Here is a 20,859-nt window from a genome sequence, read left to right as displayed (position 1 = left end):
TCTTGATATGAACAGAGACTGTGTAGCTTTGTGGCTGTCTTGTTAGTGCCTGCGTGTTAACATTGCTAGCATTGTTGGTCGTTGATCTACTCATCATGCCAGAATAATTTCAGTTGTAGTAGTGACGTAAAACATAAAAAATGCATTTCATTAGGATTCAGATTTCTGTGCACTACAACCAGAAAAAAAGAATAAGTAGAGACCGCAATGTATGCTCTATCAATTGTGTATTGTCTCTTTTCTTGAAGCAGATGGAGTCTTAAGAACTGTTCCAAGTTGCTGAGTATGTAGAACACATGTCAGGGGACAATGAAGTGTTCACAGTCTCAATGAGAGACTGTTGGCTTCCTTCCTGCGGAATTAAAGTCTCCTCTGAAAATCCAAGCTGTGATTTACTGTCTATTACTCAAACACAGAGAGATATATTCCAACAAAACTGTCACAAAGATCAATTTTTTTAACATTTTCTTTTGTTTTGAAACTCATGATGCACAGCTGCATGTTCTAGAAAACAGCCAGGTACGTCATATAGCAGATTTGACTACTTAGGGCTGTTTTAGCAAACATATTGTGTGCTTATGAGTCATGTAAATGTCATGCTCTTCTTTTTATTACGTTTGACTTCAATTAAAACATAATGTTATTTTGGTTTAACTCAATAGTCAAGCAGAAGATCATAATTGAATTAAGCTAATACCCCGTGATGTGTGATGCATTACAGAGGCTGGTTTAACCTCAGAGGTTAATGCTTATCCAATGATCATTCAATTAGATGTCAATACATCCTGACAGATCCAAAATGGTTAATATTTTGACAAGTGGTTTTTTGGCTTTTACTTCAATTTCATTTAGTGTCAGCAGTTCAGGACATAACCAAAAATAGAGGCATGCTATTAACCACCTTTTTAGCACAGTTGGTTCTTGAAATATTTTTATTTTATTTTATTTATTTATTATTATTTTTTTTATTATTATTTTTTTATTTTATTTGGAAGCACATATCATTGTTTAAGAGCTTATAATAGGTCTTTCCAGTCTCAGAAATCAGGAGATAACCTGATATAGTGCATGGCAATAACCTTCTTTGTAGCACACGTAATTTTGCAAGTATTTTAAAATTATTATTATTATTATTATTATTATTGTATTTTATATGTTATTAATATTTTAATATTTTAATAAAAACAACAATTAATTTTTTATTTTTTATTTGACAGCATATATCATTGTTTTAGACCTAAGTCAGGAGATGACCTGAAACAGAGCATGACATGACATTATACAGTATATTTTATTTTAGATTATATATATATATATATGTTCATATTATTTAATGTATTATGTTATCATTAAAAATCAGTTTCTCTAAAAATATGAATTATGCATATAACATTGCAGCTCAGTCTTATGTTGCCTCCATATCCATTTTACATCGAGCCACAGCAATTCAAATGAAATTATTGTATTTTATATGTTATTAATATTTTAATATTTTAATAAAAACAACAATTAATTTTTTATTTTTTATTTGACAGCATATATCATTGTTTTAGACCTAAGTCAGGAGATGACCTGAAACAGAGCATGACATGACATTATACAGTATATTTTATTTTAGATTATATATATATATATATGTTCATATTATTTAATGTATTATGTTATCATTAAAAATCAGTTTCTCTAAAAATATGAATTATGCATATAACATTGCAGCTCAGTTTTATGTTGCCTCCATATCCATTTTACATCGAGCCACAGCAAATATTTCAAATGAAGACCTCACCACTTAAATCTGGACTTGACCCTGCGGCCACTGATGTGCCATTGGTTCTTCTAAGTGGGCCGCAAGAGGGTCACTTATAGTACTTCCTCCAGCCTAACATTTCTCGGTCAGAGAGAGCATTAGCTAATCGTGTCTTCAGATCGGACCTCTTTCCTCTTCCTCTCTGATAAGAAAATAACTGAGAATGATGAGAGTGGGCGGGAATCAGAGGAGAGCGAGCGTTGACTCTTGTCTATTCTCATTTCCCTGTCTCCCGGTGTCTCCCTGGGGACGCTTGATGTGATGACTGAATTTAGCCATGTGGCTCGTGCCTTCCGCTACCCCTCCCTTTCTCTCACACAGATCAAGATACTCCACTAATGGGGCTCTTCTCTCATCACTGAAAGAGAGAGGTGTGTGTGTGACCTCCTCACCTCCACCGTCCCATGAGATTGTCGGCCAGGTCGTCTTGGCCTGTCTCCAGGAACTGAGAGCACTCATAGGATTAGCAATAGAGAGAATTTTGATTAAAATGGCTGTACATCACAGCAGAGGTGTCTGTTAAGGTGCGTTAATTGTTTGAATACTGCCTCTTAAATCATGTAGGTGACATCAGCATTAGTCTCACGTTACCAGACTAAGGTTCTGGTCCACATTACAGCTTACTCCGGCCAAGAACACTTAGACATTTGATTAAACCAATTACTCCTTTTTATATGATGTTGTTGGATTTAACCTTGAGCAAAGTGGAATCTGTCATTTGTTTGCAACAAACAAAACTCTTGGAATATCTTTCGAAGATTCAGTTGAATCTTCCATGAACCATGACCCAAATTTAGTGACTTATTCTTCCATAAAAGTGCTCATTGCTGCCTGGGAACTTACTCTGTTTCCAGTTGGACTGATAAAAAAACTGTGCACCCAGATTTTTACAATTTATTTGTAGATTGTATTTTCAATTAGCATTTTTGTTTTAGTTTTTATTTTATATAAAATAGTTTTATTAAATGGTTATATCAGCCATATATTACATTAATGTAGTTATATTAAATACTTTTTTATTTTATATACAATATAAAAGTCAAGTGTTACATTTCTCAGCACAGTCTAGTTTTTTTTTTTTTTGTAGTGGCATTTTTGTTTCATGCAGGCAGGTTGTTTAAAGTTTTATAATGTAGCATTTAAATCAATTTAAATTAATTTGTGGCCTTTTATAATTAATTTTAGTTAGTTAATTAGTCATTATTTAAGTGTAGTTTCAGTTTTATTTCAGTTAGGTTAGTTTTTATTTGAGTTAATGAAAATATTTTCATTTGACTTTGTTTTATTTATTTTTGACTTTATTTTTTTTATTTCTGTTTTGTTTTATTTATTTATTTTTGATGAATCATTATCATTAAGAGCTCATGTTAGGTCTTTCTAGATTTGTTATCATTAAAAGTTTATTTGTCTATGGAGAAAGTGAATAATTACCCTCTATTTACATTTTTGTAATGTAATGTACATGAAATTTTGTCAGCAAATATTTCAAATAAAGACCTCACCACTTAAACTAATGTTTTCAGTTTTGTTTCTGTTAAAGATAATAAAACTGCTTAGAAGTTGTGTTAAGCCATCCATTCGGATTAGAACTTGCCATTTTTGTGTGTTAAATGTGTAAATAAATGCACAGATTCAATCTCCAACAGTTGTAACTCAACCGTATCTTGCATCAGAGTCTTAAACAATCATGACTGTTGTTCTGACACAAAGGGAAATCTCATCCAGTTTTGGGTAGCTCTCCCCTAACCGTAGCCAAACAACACCATTTTCCCCACCTTCGCTACTGGGCTTTATCTTCCCAGCTTTACGCTTTACCCGTGATGTGGAAAGTGAGATAATTGTTAGTTTTAACGGCCCACCTCCATCGACGTTGACTGATTCTCCTCCCACAAACTGTCCCCCCGACCGTGTACTAGTTTTACATTAGCCGGCGTCTTCCATTTACCGTGTCTTAAACACACTTCAATTGAGTTTTCTCCAATCCAGGGCTGCTGGTTTTCCTGCGTGACTCTTTAGGCCTCTTTACTTTGGCGAGCGAGCGAGGGAAAGACGGAGAGGAAAAGAAAGAGAAAACCATCACCCTGGAGGAGACCGTAAGGCATATATCCTCTAATGTTATTAGAGGGCTCTAATCCCCACTGCTTTCCTACTGGGGTACCAAACATCCTTGAGAGAAGGAAACAAAAGGAGGCGTGTGTGTCTGTCTGTGTTAAGGGGTGGTTTGGAAAAGAATAGGACAAGTATTCAGAGATGACAAGTAGAGGGAGATAAAGAAACCATACAAGATAGTAAAGGAATGAGTGGGAGATGGTGACTTAAACAGAGAAAATAATGAAGTGGAATTCCTAGAAAGGGATGACAGACTTTCAGAAAGGGAAGAGGAAGGTGAAGGGTGCTGTGAGCTGAAGACGGAGAGCAAGAGAGCGTGTGTGTTTGTATCAGTAGGAGCAGGGGCGTAGATTACGTGGGGGACGCGGGGGACGTGTCCCCCTCACTTTTAATATCACGTAAATTCGTCCCCCGCACTTTTTCGGGCAAGTGTGTTCGCGTAGAGGTTTTCAAGAGCCGGTGTGAATAAATATATATTTAAATTCAAAGAGACAGGATAGTCTGTGCATGATCTGATGTTTTATTCGGACCCAGAATAAGGCGAGATGAACATCGCGGAGCGCTAAACATTCCGTGCAGTGTATGCTTCATTCATACTCAAAGCCGGAGGCCGCTCTTTATTTTTACTAGGCTATTTCAAATAACTGTTTTCTATTTGAATATATTTTAAGATGTAATTTATAGTGATTTCAAAGCGAAATTTGTTGCATCAGTCACACTATCCTTCAGAAATCATTCTGATATTCTGATTTGCTGCTCAAAAAGCATTAATAATAATAATAATAATTAAAAAAGGTTTATTGAGCAGCAAATCAGCATATTAGAATGATTTTTTGAAGGATGTGACACTGAAGACTGCAGTAATGATGTTGAAAATTCAGCTTTGATCACAGCAATCATTTTAAAATATATTCTAATAGAAAGCAGTTATTTTAAATAGTAAAAATATTTCACAACATTACTGCTTTTGCTGTACTTTGGATCAAATAAATGCAGGCTTGGTGAGCAGGAGAGACTTCTTAAAAACATTAAAAATCTTACTGTTCAAAAACTGTTGACTGGTAGGTTATATAGATTACAGAAATGTTATATTGTAATGTTTATATATGTTGAAACATTCAACATGAAACATTTCTGTCCCCCTCACTTCTGAAATGATGGCTACGCCCCTGAGTAGGAGTGTATCTGACAGATAGCTTGAGCTCCTGTTTTGCTTGGATGAAGATTCCTGTTTCCTCATTTAGAATGAGACCGTCTTTTTAGACGGTAAAATAGGGTCTTACCAATTGGGTGAATCACACAAAGAAATGTTAGGGTTATATTTCACCCTAAAATCGAAAATGTTGCATAAAGATTTTACATGGCCTATTTCAAGACCACTATTTTTTTTGTATTATGACATGTATGTATTATGTCCATAATTATGTATTATGTATTATATTATGACAATTATGCACATTTATGCATACAATTTCCATTACTGTGACATTAAAATGTTTTATTTTCAATGTAAAAAAACTCCATCAGTGGTTTGGAGCAACAGTACGAGTGCATGAAGATAGTGTGCTGGTAAGATCTTCTTACTCCTATTTTAGGCTGTGTGGATAATAGTCAGTATAATAATCAGATATAAACCCTCCTTCAAATCATGACAAACCATTATATCCTCTTGAACATTTGTGCTTGGACACAAAGTGTGGTTGGTGACTCAATTCTAAGTTCATGTTCTTAAATTATCCGTGTAAGTCTCAAATTATGAATAATCAGATCCAGCTCTATTCATTTGTTTTTATTTGTCTATTCATTCGTTCATTCCTTTGTATTCCTTCTCAATTTGTACTTTGACTCTTTTGGCTTGTGGATAATGCTTGATCTGTAATATCAAAAGTCTAGCTGAAGTCCCTTGTGGATTACCAAACTGTGACCTGAATTTATCATCATGGTTGCTTTATCATCAGGGTCTTCTTTGTACTCAGCTAGCATGGAGGTGACCTTTAACCTCTTGCATTATCCTTTCCATAGGCTTGCGCCCCCCTCTACTCATGGAGAGCCAAGGAGGACACACCTCATGCTGATACTACTGGCTCATGTTTTCTGTCCGTCAAAAACTTCACCAAGTTTGTGGAATATGCTCCGTGCCGCACAGGTAGGCTTGCAGTCACTGATGATTTGTTTAATTTGAGTTGTTTTCAAGTCACGGTAACATAACTTACCATCCGTTGCAGAATTCCATGAAAGAAAAGGACAAGGCTACTGTCAAGGTGGATTCAGTGCTGATTTTACACAGGTGAGATGATATTGGAACTGAATAGAACACAAAGCTTTGCTTATCTGCTGTTTCCTTCTGATCTCACCTAGATACTGTTGCTATGTTACAGGAAGGAAAGGTGGTGCTTGGAGGACCTGGCAGTTACTTCTGGCAAGGTTTGGCTTTCAAAATAAAAACACTAGTTTTAGAATGGAGTAGAATAGAGTCTTTAAAAGCTCATCACTGTTAAAAAGTTAAAAAAAATAATACTTTTATTCAGCAACGATGCATTAAATTGATCAAAAGTGAGACGCATACAGTATGTAATGTTACAAAACATAATTTCTATTAAAGACTGTGTATATATGTTGTTCTTTTAAACTTATTAAAAAAAATGCATCATGGTTTCCACAAAAATATTAAGTAGCACAACTGTTTTCAACATTGACAATAATAAGAATATAATGATTTCTGAAGGATTGTGTCGCACTAAAGACTGAAGTATGTTTGCTGAAAATTCAGCTTTGCCTACATACGAATAAATTACATTTTAAAATATATAAAAACAGAAAATTATTTAAAATTTTGATAGTATTTCATAATATTGCTGTTTTTTTATGGTATTTGTGTAAATGTAGCCTTGATGAGAATAAGATTTCAGTTGACCACAGTTGACCACTTTCAAAAAAATCTTACATACTTTTGAATAGTAGTGTGTGTACCTTTCATAAACATAGATGTTTTGTCACTTGACTAGATTTCCTAAGATTTCTAGATTTCCAAATGTGGATATTTGCATTTATTATATGCATCAACAGTGACATTTAGTTCAATCCAAATGCAATTAAAAGGTCATTTTCTCCTTACCATCTCTAGGCCAAGTAATCACTGCGGTTAAACAAGAAATAGTCAAGGCCTATTACCCAGGATTCTTCTTGACATCAGTGAATGGCCAGATTCAGACCAAACAGAAAAAAGAGATCACATTTGATGACAACTACATGGGTATGTCTTTCCATCCCCCTTATTAGCTGTCGAGTTGAAAATACTTAGATTGTTTTTTCCTGTTGGTCACCACCCATGGTTTTCAAACGTTTATCAGGTTACTCAGTGGCTGTGGGTGAGTTCAGTGGTGATGATGATGAAGGTGAGTGTTGTGACCCCAAAATATAAAACCTCGACATTTATAGTGCTTATTTAGGTTACAGTTTAACTAGATTATTTTGATGTAATTTTCATTATACTCATTAAAAACAGAGATAGAATGACTGTGATGGTGAATCATCTGCTGTTGGAATTGCCATAAACGGATGTATTAAATCCATGCGCTGTTTGTAGAACCTTTCAATGGAAGTGAAAATATGAATATGAAAAAAAATTTAAAATAGAGCTCTTGGAGTGGCTCTGATCGCCAGAATTCTCAGAGATCTTGAGGAACTCACACATTTCCATGTTTCCACTTCTAAAACTTTCTCTTTTTCCGCCTCACCTCCTTTCAGACTTTGTGACTGGAGTTCCCAGGGGAGTCAGACTGCATGGACAGGTGAGAGAAAGCAGTCAGACTATAAACTGTGACATTTAGCCAGAGGTCTTTTCACTCAAGATGCCTGTTGAGTCAGATTTTCAGTGCATTAAATGTGACCAAATCCATTAAACATCCACTATAGTATGACTTTTAGTTTGGAATTGGTAATCAACCAGAGATTTTTATGATGGTACTTGATGGAATGAAAACTCTAGTCTGTTGTCTTTTTATCAGGTTTCCATTCTCAATGGTTCTCTGGATACGCTGAAGACCTTCACTGGTGAGCAGGTAAGTTTGATGCTATTCATTTTATTGCAAGTACAACACATTGGCAACCTCCTAGAACATCCTAGCAGCAACATAGGAATGCACACAAAGCATCTTAGCATCATGGTGACAAGTTTTGTATGGCCATGCACTAATCATATTTTCAAATCTTGTTTCTAAGTTGTTCTATTGGCTTATGTGGTGTAATAATATATTTTGCTGCAGCTATTTTAGGACGTGAAATTTTAACAGAAGTTATGTCATTCTTACTACTGATATTACCCTGATATTCTTCAAACCCTTGCACACTGATGACATAAGCAAAAATCATTTCCTGTACAAGTCTCTTTAAACCAAGTTGGAGTGCTCTGTGGTTAGCAGTAACGGACAGATTATGTGAGGCAAGAGCTTACGGGCAATTTTCCTAAATGAGCGCCACAGTTTTGCAAGTGGAAATTGTAGGAGGCCTTTTACTGCTCTGATTGCCTCAGCTGAGTAAATACAATCAAAAAGCATTTGTGTGTGCCCACCTCAGGGGGCTAGAGAGCGAGCCACATCTGAATCATCAAAGAGCTCTTTTCATGCACTCAAACCATAACCAAACAGAGTAAATGTCAACGAGTGCCTTCAGGCGTAAAGTTACTGTCCATGTGACATTCATAAGATTATGCATGTTGTTTGTATGTACAGTGTAAAACTGAGAAGCTTGTATCTACACGTGATTCAGATCCGTTACAGTTTTTAATTTTCCAAAATTTTTCAGATGGGTTCCTACTATGGCTATGCGGTGGCTGCTACTGACATAAACAATGATGGGTAGGTAACCATAACCAGGGTTTAGACAAGAATGTACCACAAGAATGTGTTCAGTGTTTAAGTTTGTGGTTCATATCACCTCCAGGATGACGGACCTGCTAGTTGGGGCTCCCATGTTCATGGTTCGTGACTCTGATGGGAGGTTGGAGGAGTTGGGTCGGGTCTACGTGTACATGCAGAATGAACCTCTGGATCTCACACCTCAGCTACCTCACCTCACCGGCACACAGATGTTCGGGCGGTTTGGCAGCTCCATTACCCCTCTCGGAGACCTCAACCAAGATGGTTACAACGGTGAGAGATCTGCCCAGATTTTTGCACTTATCTGTCAGTCTTCAGACAATTGTATTAGTTATCAGCCGATATTGGATTTTTTTTTATTGGTTTTGGTTGTTTGATAGATATCGGGCTTTGTTTAATTGTGCATGTTAATTTCCCTTATTTTTTTCTTTTAGATTACCTTTACTGTTGTCTAACGCCAGTGTTATTTTGGTATCATTACGATACTGTTTTTACTAATATTTTGAATCAGTTTTTTATTTTTTATCTTAGTTAAAGTTTTAGTACAGGCATAGTCAAATGGCAGACCAAGGTCAGGGTTCGGACCCAGGCTTGGTTCCAACCAGACTGCTAGACAACGAAGGCAACATTTTACCATTTCTAGATAAAGTGAGTAGTGCGTCAAAACAACGGAGCGGTTCACACCACGGGCACTCAGGGTCATTTATTGTAATGATCTATCGGCGTTATATCCTCTAAGATTTTTATTTAGAGCCAATCGCGTTTCATGCACGCCCTTCCCGTGTGCATTGATTCTTTATAAAGAAGTAGGGTTGGGTATCGTTTGGGTTTTTTCCGATACCGGTGCCAAATCGATACTTTTAAAACGGTACCGGTGCCTGAACCGATACTTAAAAAAAATTTTTTTTTACCCAAAATAGGATGGATTGGCCATTATTGAGCGCTATAAACACATTTAATGTCGGTTTCATTCATACTGGACGCCAGAGGGCGCCCTCGCGCAGAAACTCCACATGTGCATCACAGAAGTAATAGAACTCAGGAAATCCCTAATATGGACATGCATTGCTATTGCTGTAACTGAGTAAACAGAAGATATAAACGTTTTGAATGATAAAACAAAGACAATAAACACTCGACTGCGACAATGTATAGTTTATCTGTGTTATTCAAGCCATCTTTGGTATTTTCATCATAATTAAGTATATTTATAATCCATTGCTAATCGACATAGCCTTTTTACCATATGCTTTTAACAGTATAGAACATATTTTTTTGCCTCATTCTGTGACAAGAAGCCACATCAGATAACAAAAGGATGCAGTTGTGGAGTAAAAACGTTATAGTGTTCTCTTTTGTTGGACAACAGGTTTAGAAATGTTTCTCATTGCAAGTCATTAAAAGGGAAGTTTAGCTTTAGGCATTTTAATTTAAGAATGTTTAGCTTAGCTAGCTAACGGTATCTACCTGCTGCCATCAGAGCAAGGGACACTCGCGTTACTACAAAGATGTGTTGGATTTGTATTATTAGAGCTTTCCGACTTGCGTTTGTGAATTTTCTCAGTCGGGAAATTATTTTTCACGTGCGGTGCCGGTGACCCTTACGTCCATTTCGGAGAACCAGAGGACAAATTTTTCAATCGATCGCTCGGGCATGGCACCGAAATCTGCGTTCTGATTCGGTTCTAGTACATACCGGTTACATAGGTATGGCACCGGGTTTTGGTACCCAACCCTATAAAGAAGTGCCACTAAGAGCTGCAGATGACGTGGTTATTTTTACAGTAGTTGCAGAAACAAGGCAAGGGGCAAAAAAGGTTGATACATTTGCTAAAACGCTGCAGAAAACAACAATGCTGCAAACATATCTGATCGTTCAAACCAGGTTTGTGACAAGACAATTTTTTTCCATCTACATTTAGCATTAATACATTTTTGCATTACATGTTAAAATAATAATAGCTTGACAAAACATCTGATCTTACCTTTTAATATTCATATCTAATTATGGTCAACTGATGAAATATTTTATTTATTTATTTTGTCATAGAAAATGTTTTGGCTCTGAGGACCCAATATTGTCATTTTTTTTATGACTATCTTGACTATTTATATATATATATATATATATTTGTATGTGTGTGTGTGTGTGTATTAGGGATGCAGCGATTAACCGGTTTCGCGATTAACCGATATATATATATATGTGTGTATATATATATATGTGTGTGTGTGTGTGTATATATATATATATATATATATATATGTTGTGATGCCTAAATTCACGTGTAGTATTTTAAATTATTTAATTTAGTTAGTTTAGTGCTTTATTTGTAATTTATTACAAATTTATTTATTACACAAAATGATATAGAATTTTTATATCTGCAATTTTTTGCTTAATTTAAAAATATTAATTTAGAGTATATAGTTTTAATATAGAGAATAGAGTTTTATTTTTCATTTATTTAGACAAAATAATATACTAGACTTTTAATATCTGCCGTTTACCGGTTATCACCTATAACATGAAAGTAAGTACATTTTTTTTGGTATTGACCAGAATTTTAATATCATTGCACCTCTAATTCTACAATATTCTCTTAACAGATGTGGCCATCAGTTGTCCGTTTGGTGGGGAAAACAAACAAGGACTGGTGCTCATCTATAACGGACATGCTGGAGGACTCAGGGAAAAGCCCTCTCAGGTGATTGCTGGCCAATGGGCCTCTGCCGCAACATCAGCTCTACCTGCCAGCTTTGGTTACGCCCTTCGTGGAGGCAAAGATCTGGATAACAATGGCTACCCAGGTGAGAAAACTTAGTCTCTTTACCTACCATAAACCACCGCCATTACTGTTGAAATCTAGTCTGATACCATGTTTTGTTTTTTTTTGTTTTTTGCAGATCTTATTGTTGGCGCATTTGGTGCAGACGCTGCAGTTCTTTACAGGTCAGTCACAGACATGAAGACTAGAGTAATGGCTGCTGAAAATTCAGCTTTGTCATAACAGGAATTAATTACATTTTAAAACGTACTAAGATTATAATAAACAATTAATTAAAATTGCTATAATGTTTCACAATATTACTGTTTTGATCTATTAAATGCAGCCTTGGTGAGCAGACTAAATACTTTTGGATGTTATGTCATTTCCAGGTCTCGTCCTATTGTGAACACTAGTGCCACCTTGACTGTCAATCCAACTATGATTAATCCTGAGGAGAAAGTTTGCACCATAAGCCATGGGAACGAAACCCTGCATGTGTCCTGGTATGTCTGCCATCTTGTATCAGCCAGAATTTATTGCATTCCTGGTTCAAAGCAGTAAATAGATTTTATTAGACTGTTTATCCAAATCCTAAACATGCAGTAATAGGAGAAAAGATCCTGATCTTTCACATTTAACGGCATTGAAGTACACTTAAGTAGGAATTTAAAAAATCAAATTAGGTAAATTAAGCTTACTTCATTACATCCACAGTCAGGCTTTGTATGTCAGGCTGGACATATAGAAGGGTGTAGTTATGCTGTCAGTGAAGACTTTTCCCAATGGTTTGGACATGCTATGCTGGTTGAGAGTGAGCCAAGAAGGTGGCGAAAAGCATGAAATGCCCTTTTCCCACCTCCATGACGTGCATTATTGAAATATGCATCTGTGGAGGGAAAGGAACCTCCGCTGGACTGGCCTCTCTCTGACGTGAAATGTCTGTGTCTCCGCCTGTTCTCTTTTTTACAGGGAAAGTTTGTATACGCATTGATTACAAGTCGTTGCCTAGACACAGAGGCTTTTGGGAGAAATTAGAGAGTGAGAGAGAGAGAAAGGGGTTTAGCAATGGCTTTGAATGAGATATTGTTTAGTGGTGGAACACAGCTGGGAAACATCAGGACGCACTGAGCTGCACATGCATGTGAGCACACACACACACACACACACACACACACACACACAGGTTTGTTTTTGTGAAAAGTGGGGACATCCCATAGGCGTAATGGTTTTTCTACTGTACAGACCGTATATTCTATTGCCCTACACCAACCCTACCCCTAAACCTACCCCTTACAGGAAACTTTGTGCTATTTCAGATTTTCAATACACTCCATTCTGTGTGATTTATAAGTGTTTTGAAAAGTGGGGACATGGGGTAATGTCCTGAAAAGTCACCTTCTCCTTGTAATACCTATGTCATACCCTTGTCATTATACAAATGTATGTCCTCATTTGTCACAAAAACGCGCACACACACACAGATGAATACTGAGGCTTACACACACACATGAGAACACGCTGTGTTTATTGCACAGGTCAAAAGTAGCCTGGATTGCGATTTTTCTTTTTTTTTCTTTCACTCTTCCCCTTCTGTATCTTGTTTCTTTTTTATGTTTTGAATACTTCCTTTTCTTTTGTTACTTTTTCATCTTTTTTGGGAAACTTTTTCACCTTTTCTAAAATGTTTTCATTCTTTCTTTTAAACTCTTTCAAACTTTTCAAATATTCTTGATCAGCACTTTTTTTTTTGCTTCCTTTAGTTGGACCCTCATTTATTTTCCACAAAATATTAAGCAGAACAACCATTTTCAACATAATAAGAAGAAATGTTTCTTAAGTACCAAATCAGCATATTAAAAGGATTTCTGAAGGATCATGTGACACTGAAGAGTGTAGTAATGGCTGGAGATTACATTTCAAAATATATTCAAAATTGTAATAATATTCCATAATATTGCTATTTTTACTATATTTTTGATCAAAGAAATGCAGCCTTGGTGAACGTAAGAGACGTCTTTCAAAAACTTTTGAACAGTAGTGTACATTACATCAGTTTCCAGCACAGACATAATCCATAACTGTGTTGTGTGATCCATTATACTGGAGCCATCCTTCCTTCAAGCTGTCAAGCGTTATAGCCTGAGGAAACAATAATAGCAAATATTTCATAGCCAAAGAGATGCAACCAATGTGTTTTTAATGCGTCATTGTAATAAATCCACTCATCTCTCATAATTTGTCTGCTCTGCCTCTTACAGTGTCAACCTGAGCTTTTGCCTCTCAGCCAATGGGAAGCACCTACCAAATCATCTCGGTAAGCCACATCTGCTCTTGTTTACCCACCTATTGATCCAAAGTCCTCTAAAATAGTATTCCTTTTTAAATAAGCAACCATCTAGAACACTAGTCATGCCCTAACAATCTCCCGCGCAATGTGGCGAACAGTTATTCTAGGACTTATTTTTACTTAATTTCCCTCACCACCTAAAATAAATGTTTTTTGGCTTCTAACAGAGCCTTCATGTTTCCCATTCCATCCATAAACCTTTCTTTGTCCATACATAACCTTTACAATGTATTTATTCAGTAATGAGTTCCCTCTATTCCCCCCTGGGCTAATGATACCACCACATGCCCTGCATTTAGAGACCTAGACTATGTGCAAAGAATAACACCTACTGCACACGCTCAGATAACTGAGCACAGGTGCACAACATACATCTGAACGGCATGCAAATTCCTTCATGCCCTCATGCCTTTCCATCAAAAGCATTATGGCTTTTCTTATAGTCATTCTCTTCAGCTGTTTGATAATAATAAAAACTAAATGTTTGGAAGAAGTCTTCACAAAGTTCTTATCTGCCCACTAGGCTTTGAGATTTAGTGCTGTGTCAGCTTGGCTTCATCCTGCACCCGTATGCCAGAGCCAACATGAAGACATTGTGTCCGAAACATTTCTAAATATATCTGATAATGGGTGTGTGTTGTAGAGTTTAACGTTGAAGTTCAGCTGGACCGTCTGAAGCAGCAGCAGAAAGGGGCTGCACGTAGAGCTCTGTTTTTAGACACCCAGCTTCCCGCTCTGCAGAGGACTCTGACTGTGCCAAATGGAGCCAGAGTCTGCAGTGACACCAAGATCTACTTGCGGGTGAGTTTGACCCCAGTTTACCTACAAAACTTTGTAAAGCGGGACATTAATGGTGCACTAAATAGCAGGGTGTTGTGGACTTGAGTCGTATGACTTGGACTTGAGTTTCATATCTGATGACTTGTGACTTGACTTTGACAGCAATGACTTGACTTCGGACTACAATGCAAAGAATTAGGGCTTTCATGTGACTTGCAAAATAATGACTTGGTCCCACCTCTGCTAAATAGTATATACAGTGTATAAAAGTTGGATATGAAATGGTGTAGCGTTATGTCTTAATGTGGCATTGAGAAGATATTCATTGTTCAATGTGCGTTTTATGAGGAAGGGGATTGTGAGCCAATGAGAATTAAGAGTATGTGGGGCTAACCACAGGAAACATTGAGTGGAAAAATGACCTGCATCATTTAAGTGAGTTAGTTGTCCATTTCCTAGTAAGTGTTAAAAGTGAAGATACGTAAGATAAGTGTGGCAATAGACGCCAAAAATGCAGCAAGGGATTAAGAGTATCGTTTCGTCCTGCTTTCTGACCTTTCTCACAAACTCCCGCTCTGTTTTCCTCTCTGTTGGAGTGTAGGATGAGAAGGACTTCAGGGATAAGCTGTCACCTATCTTCGTTGCGCTCAACTTCAGCCTGAACCCTCAAGCCGCGGCAGACAGATACGGTCTGCGGCCCATCCTCAACTACCAAACAGCAGAGCTCATCGAACAGAAAGTACATACATCTAATGCTGCAGATATCCCACAATGCTTTATTTGAACAAACTGAGGTTTTGCATGGAGCGGTAGGTTCTTCTCCTGCTTTATGAAGAGATTTTCAAAACATACATCTGGGATGTTCTCCAAATTGTCTGGAAAGCCATTTGAGAGATGAAGGAAATGTGTAGCGTGTACGGCAGAGAACTTTTCACTGTCCCACCAGGAGTAGCTTTCTGGGCTTTATGGAAACTCCACTGTAGAGGTGTTTGTGGGTATAGAGGGTTAATAGATTTCTGTTTTTTTTCTGGGCGGGTTGGCCATATGCCGTCTGTTTAGCTTGAACTTTTTGGGTGGTAGTTTTCTCTCAGTAGTTATTGAGACCGTTCCGAACACATGGGCCGCACTGACCATATGCAGAATCATTCTAATCAGAGGTCTTGGAAACATTGCAGATGGAACGATCTTCTAAACTTTCGCTTATTCAAACCAAAAAACTTAAGTGGAAGCCCTTTTATTCATGATAAATGAGTGTTCTTTATAAAGGAAGAGAAAATCATTTAAAAGTCTAATTAAAAAAAAAAAAAGTCAAATTTAAAAGTCATTTAAAAACACATGTGCCAAGTTTTTAGAAATGTACTTTTGTGTTCACATTGGTTTTATATTGTTTAAAATATTGTTTTAAAAAACAAAAACGTAATAATAATAATAATAATAAATTATTATTATTATTATTATTAAAGTAACTTATATTTTTGTATAGTATAGATATATAAAAATATCAACAATTTTCTTAGAATAATTAAATAAAAATTTAATAATAATTATTAACAATGTTTTTATATTTTTGTAATATTATATAAGCATGTAATTATATACTATCATATAAATATTATATAAATATTATATAAATATATAAATGTGTTTCAGAAAGTCATAATAATAATAACAACAACAGCAACACAATATATTTTATATAATACACAATATATTTAATATAAATACAAATATTACATAAATATACACAATATTTAAAGCAAATTATAACAATAATGAAAAATAATTGTATTATTATTTCAATTATTTTCCTAATAAAAAAATAATAGATTATGTCAAACTTCAAAGACCTTTCTTTTTTTAAGAATTAGTGGAATAAATTAATAATCTTATATGTTGATATATATATATGGTGAGAGTTGGGTGGTGTCGCATGCAGCTAGCATGCGGTTCAGGGTCGGCGGCAGCCTCTGATGTGGATGTTGGTGGCAGATAGAACAGCCTTATGGGTACAACCATAGCTGTTTATCCCTTCAAGTGCTTACTTGTTTATTTTTGTATAGTATAGATATATAAAAATATCAACAATTTTCTTAGAATAATTAAATAAAAATTTAATAATAATTATTAACAATGTTTTTATATTTTTGTAATATTATATAAGCATGTAATTATATACTATCATATAAATATTATATAAATATTATATAAATATATAAATGTGTTTCAGAAAGTCATAATAATAATAACAACAACAGCAACACAATATATTTTATATAATACACAATATAATTAATATAAATACAAATATTACATAAATATACACAATATTTAAAGCAAATTATAACAATAATGAAAAATAATTGTATTATTATTTCAATTATTTTCCTAATAAAAAAATAATAGATTATGTCAAACTTCAAAGACCTTTCTTTTTTTAAGAATTAGTGGAATAAATTAATAATCTTATATGTTGTCTTTACTTTCAAGGGACTATAAATGTGATGCTCTGTATTCATTTCGCCTTTAGATTGAGATGTTTTGGAGCTCCTTTGATAAATGTTGTGAGTGATCCCGCCTGACGCCCTCCCATTTGTTGACCCAATTATGCTGTTTTCAGACCTTGACACTTCCGTAAACACTTTATGGTGGTTTTGGCTGTGGATCAACTTGGACATATGCACATGTGACCCTCTCTTTTATCTCTGCTTGGGCTTCTAATTGTTTGGTTGCTCCAGTGATCCCAAACAACCCTCTTCAGGAGGTTCGGAGCAGCCCGATACAGAGCTATGGAAAGGGCTGGCTGCCCTCATCGGTAGTAATTAGAGCTCAGCAACTGCTGATTACAGGGAAGCCACTTTGCCCTTTCTAATCTCCCTATTCTATTTTCTTATCCTCATCGTCATGTTGCGTCATCCTCGCACATGTTAGAAATATGGCATCAGGTGGTAGCAATTAGCCGCGGCACCACTTTCCCCATTTCTTTGTTTTAGATTCTTTCATAAATTGTATACGGATACTCTCCCTTATGGGTACAACCATAGCTGTTTATCCCTTCAAGTGAGCTCTATTTGTTTTTTGAAGCCTGTACACATCTGCTCTTCAAACCAGAATTAATTCAGCAGTGTTTACTAATCTTTTTTAGGCTGAGGAGTGTTTACCCGTGTAAACGGTAATGTTTATATTCATTTTGTACGATGGTGTATTAGGCGTCAATATTGTCTGACTATTACATGGTCATGCGCTAATACTTGACCTAACTGAACGCACTGTTTATAATGCAGCCGGCCGCTGCTGTCTGTTGTTGTTTAGTTGGGATGCTGGTTCTGGGAAGTGTGTCTAAAAGTATGTCTATCAGGGCGATGACACCTGCAGGTGGTATCCTTCATATGATTAAGAAAATGACTGGAGAATCTCAGACAAGTTCTTTTTTTTAGATCCCATTGCTCGTAAATGAATGGCTAACCTTCTGTTTTTACTCTTTTGTTTGTTTGTTTATACATTTAATTACTCAAAAAATATTATCATTGATTTATGTTATGCTGAATTAATTTTTTTTCTAAAAAATAACATTTATTGTTGTAGATTATGGCAAATTTCGAAAGCTTTTCTTTTCAATACATTTAAGCCTCCCACCAATTTATAAAAATGAATTTTAATTCAGAAATTAAAAACATTATTGTCATGAATTGCATTTTTAATGTATTATGAAATAAATGAATGGATCTGGAAAAAAATAAGTCTTTGCATTTGCGTATAACTGTAGATCTGTCTGGCTTCATTTTGGAATGCAATGCCCACTTCTCACCATCCAGTAAATTCCTTGAAATATAAAATCAGGTCCCAGCTCCCTTTTTCTCATATAATTCCCTGTTTCACTAAAATAAGTCACATTCTGAAACTGAAATATGTTGCAAATTGATGACTATAATCTCTCAGTAACTTACCTTAATGTTTTTCTGGCTTGTGTTCTAGGCCCAGATTTTATTGGACTGCGGAGAGGACAACATCTGCGTCCCTGACCTGAAACTCTCTGTGCATGGGTAAGATGATTAGCAAGGAATGCAAAGAAGAAATAAAAGCCTGGGGTTTAGTGTGCTTGTTGCAAAGTTTGCAGCAAAGGCACGTTTGAAGTAAAACTATTTTAGGCATGAGAAATGAGTAATGGCTATTCTAGCTACTGTTTAGATTAGATATTTGGATAAATATATGTGATTCATATTCATATATGTGAATATATGGACAGAGTGTTCCCAGGTGAGATTAGTGACACACACACACACACACACACACACACACACATGCATAGATACACAGGAAAAAAACAGGAAGGAGGGCTATGCAACAGGTGCTGGGATTGGCTGACTTGGCTTGTGGAAAAAAAACTGCATAGATGAAGCAGATAAATTTGGAAAACCGTGGCTCCCTTTTTCCTGCAGTTGATTTGTAAAATCTGTGAGTATTTTCTCTCTCTTTTATACACGGATTTGTTTGTATCTGTTGTTATACTTCGACTGCAAAAATATGCCTTACCAAAAACCTTACAGATTTGTTGCGTTTGTCTTAGGTCACATATTTATTAAACTGTGGAGGGCATTAATTATCTCCACAGAGTCTTTGGATTTTCTCGTCATCCAATAACAGCGGGAATAGTATGTCTTGGAAATTCACTCGAGGGGTTATTCTATAGGAGAGTATGTGAAAATGCATCTAGACAACTTTACAGGGACGCCTGTACAACATGGCTATTCTTTAGTACAGCTGTCAGCATCTGTTTCCCAGGTCCAGGTTTCAGTCAAATTCACTTTTATACTAAATCATTTCCAAGTGATTATTAGAACTTACCAGTGTTAATTTGTTGTAAAGATCACGGTGTTTATTTTGAGTAGCCATTGAATGCAAATCATGACCTCCTTGTGACATGAACCCAACCTCATATGTGCCATCTGGAGGGGTTTGTTATGAAAGTGCAGCAAGCACTGGCTTCCACATAGGTTCGAGTCCCTCACCAGCCGAGTGCCAGCGTTTGAATTCTGTGCATGCCGCTTCCCCAGCATGGCTTTACGAGGCCAGGCCGTAATTGGAAGCGTCTGTGTGGCCCTCTCATGGAATTTCTCATTGTGTCTGAGATGTAGAGAGAAAAGAAAAGGGGGAGGGAACACGAGGGAATAGAAAAAAGGGAACTTTGCGGAATGTTTCACAGTCGTTGTCGTTGCATGTTCGACTTTATAGCTACAATGGAAATTAGGGGATTTAATAGGAAATGTGTGTTACAATGCAGGAGGAAGGGCTCCCTGTTGGAAAGATCCGAGTGATATTTTACTGCTAGATCAGAATACAGTCAATGTCCTGTGTGCTTAATACTTTAGAGCTAGTATAAAAACTACTACACAGGTTTTAGATGGCCAGTTAGTGGTGTTTGTTAATGCATTGACTTAAACATTGTTTGTGTCTGAAAGTACAATTTGTATATTTGCTCTGGACCCTATAGAAATAAATTGGCCACCAATGGAAGAGTTTTATGTTTTGTTCACGTTTTGGTTCCGCAGGGACAGGAAGGAAGTGTACATGGGCGATGACAACTCTCTGACACTGACTTTCAACGCAAAGAACGATGGAGGCGGAGCGTACGAAGCCGAGCTGTTTGTGGTCTTGCCACCAGAGGCCGACTACAGCGGAATAGCCCGCAATAATGAGGTGAGATATGGAGACCCTCCCTCCAGGTGCTGCCTATTACACGGACGTGTGCCAGATCCCATCCATTAACTCCTACATGTGTTCAGCATTTCAGCTGAGAAAGACCTTTGTTCTGTCACTTTGATACTCAAGAGAAAACGTGTTTTTTTATTAATGGAGACATGTGATGAGAAATCCTCAGCGTTCGGCATTTTAATGCAGTGGTTTTGGGGTCCATGGAAAATTTAAAAGAAAAAAATAACAATTTACAAAATTACAACATTTTTATTACTATAAATAATTAGAATCATATTTTTGCTTCAAATAAATGTCATAATAAATACAAGTATTTTTGCTTTAGTACAATGACAATGTAGAAACCAATTATTTGACTTAGTAAACAACGTGTCTTTATAATATCTTTTCCTTATACAATATAAATTGGTCTTTATATATGAAAATATATAGAATACTTTATATTTTAAGAAGAAGGTC

The 20,859-nt window shown here is 36.1% G+C and overlaps 1 protein-coding gene across 1 annotated transcript in view; it reads left to right on the top strand.

Annotated features, from left to right (window-relative positions):
• itga5 (integrin, alpha 5 (fibronectin receptor, alpha polypeptide)) overlaps nucleotides 1-20,859 on the top strand; it is a 54,506-nt gene that overhangs the window by 20,909 nt on the left and 12,738 nt on the right. Inside the window, exons 3-21 of the mRNA XM_016573406.1 lie at nucleotides 3,794-3,900; nucleotides 5,432-5,485; nucleotides 5,939-6,062; nucleotides 6,142-6,203; nucleotides 6,295-6,340; nucleotides 7,041-7,169; nucleotides 7,267-7,311; nucleotides 7,664-7,707; nucleotides 7,924-7,977; nucleotides 8,720-8,772; nucleotides 8,858-9,066; nucleotides 11,404-11,604; nucleotides 11,701-11,746; nucleotides 11,954-12,067; nucleotides 13,823-13,878; nucleotides 14,555-14,712; nucleotides 15,293-15,430; nucleotides 18,664-18,731; nucleotides 20,238-20,385. Of these exons, the coding sequence (XP_016428892.1) occupies nucleotides 3,794-3,900; nucleotides 5,432-5,485; nucleotides 5,939-6,062; nucleotides 6,142-6,203; nucleotides 6,295-6,340; nucleotides 7,041-7,169; nucleotides 7,267-7,311; nucleotides 7,664-7,707; nucleotides 7,924-7,977; nucleotides 8,720-8,772; nucleotides 8,858-9,066; nucleotides 11,404-11,604; nucleotides 11,701-11,746; nucleotides 11,954-12,067; nucleotides 13,823-13,878; nucleotides 14,555-14,712; nucleotides 15,293-15,430; nucleotides 18,664-18,731; nucleotides 20,238-20,385 (1,856 nt within the window). The remainder of the gene's footprint in view (nucleotides 1-3,793; nucleotides 3,901-5,431; nucleotides 5,486-5,938; nucleotides 6,063-6,141; nucleotides 6,204-6,294; nucleotides 6,341-7,040; nucleotides 7,170-7,266; nucleotides 7,312-7,663; nucleotides 7,708-7,923; nucleotides 7,978-8,719; nucleotides 8,773-8,857; nucleotides 9,067-11,403; nucleotides 11,605-11,700; nucleotides 11,747-11,953; nucleotides 12,068-13,822; nucleotides 13,879-14,554; nucleotides 14,713-15,292; nucleotides 15,431-18,663; nucleotides 18,732-20,237; nucleotides 20,386-20,859) is intronic.

The sequence above is a fragment of the Sinocyclocheilus rhinocerous genome, unplaced genomic scaffold (assembly GCF_001515625.1).
Source record: "Sinocyclocheilus rhinocerous isolate Xijiao unplaced genomic scaffold, SAMN03320098_v1.1 scaffold712, whole genome shotgun sequence".
In the NCBI taxonomy this organism is placed as follows: Eukaryota; Metazoa; Chordata; class Actinopteri; order Cypriniformes; family Cyprinidae; genus Sinocyclocheilus; species Sinocyclocheilus rhinocerous.
The sequence above is the reverse complement of the archived record's forward strand: the minus strand, read 5'-3'. Positions and strand labels throughout refer to the sequence as shown.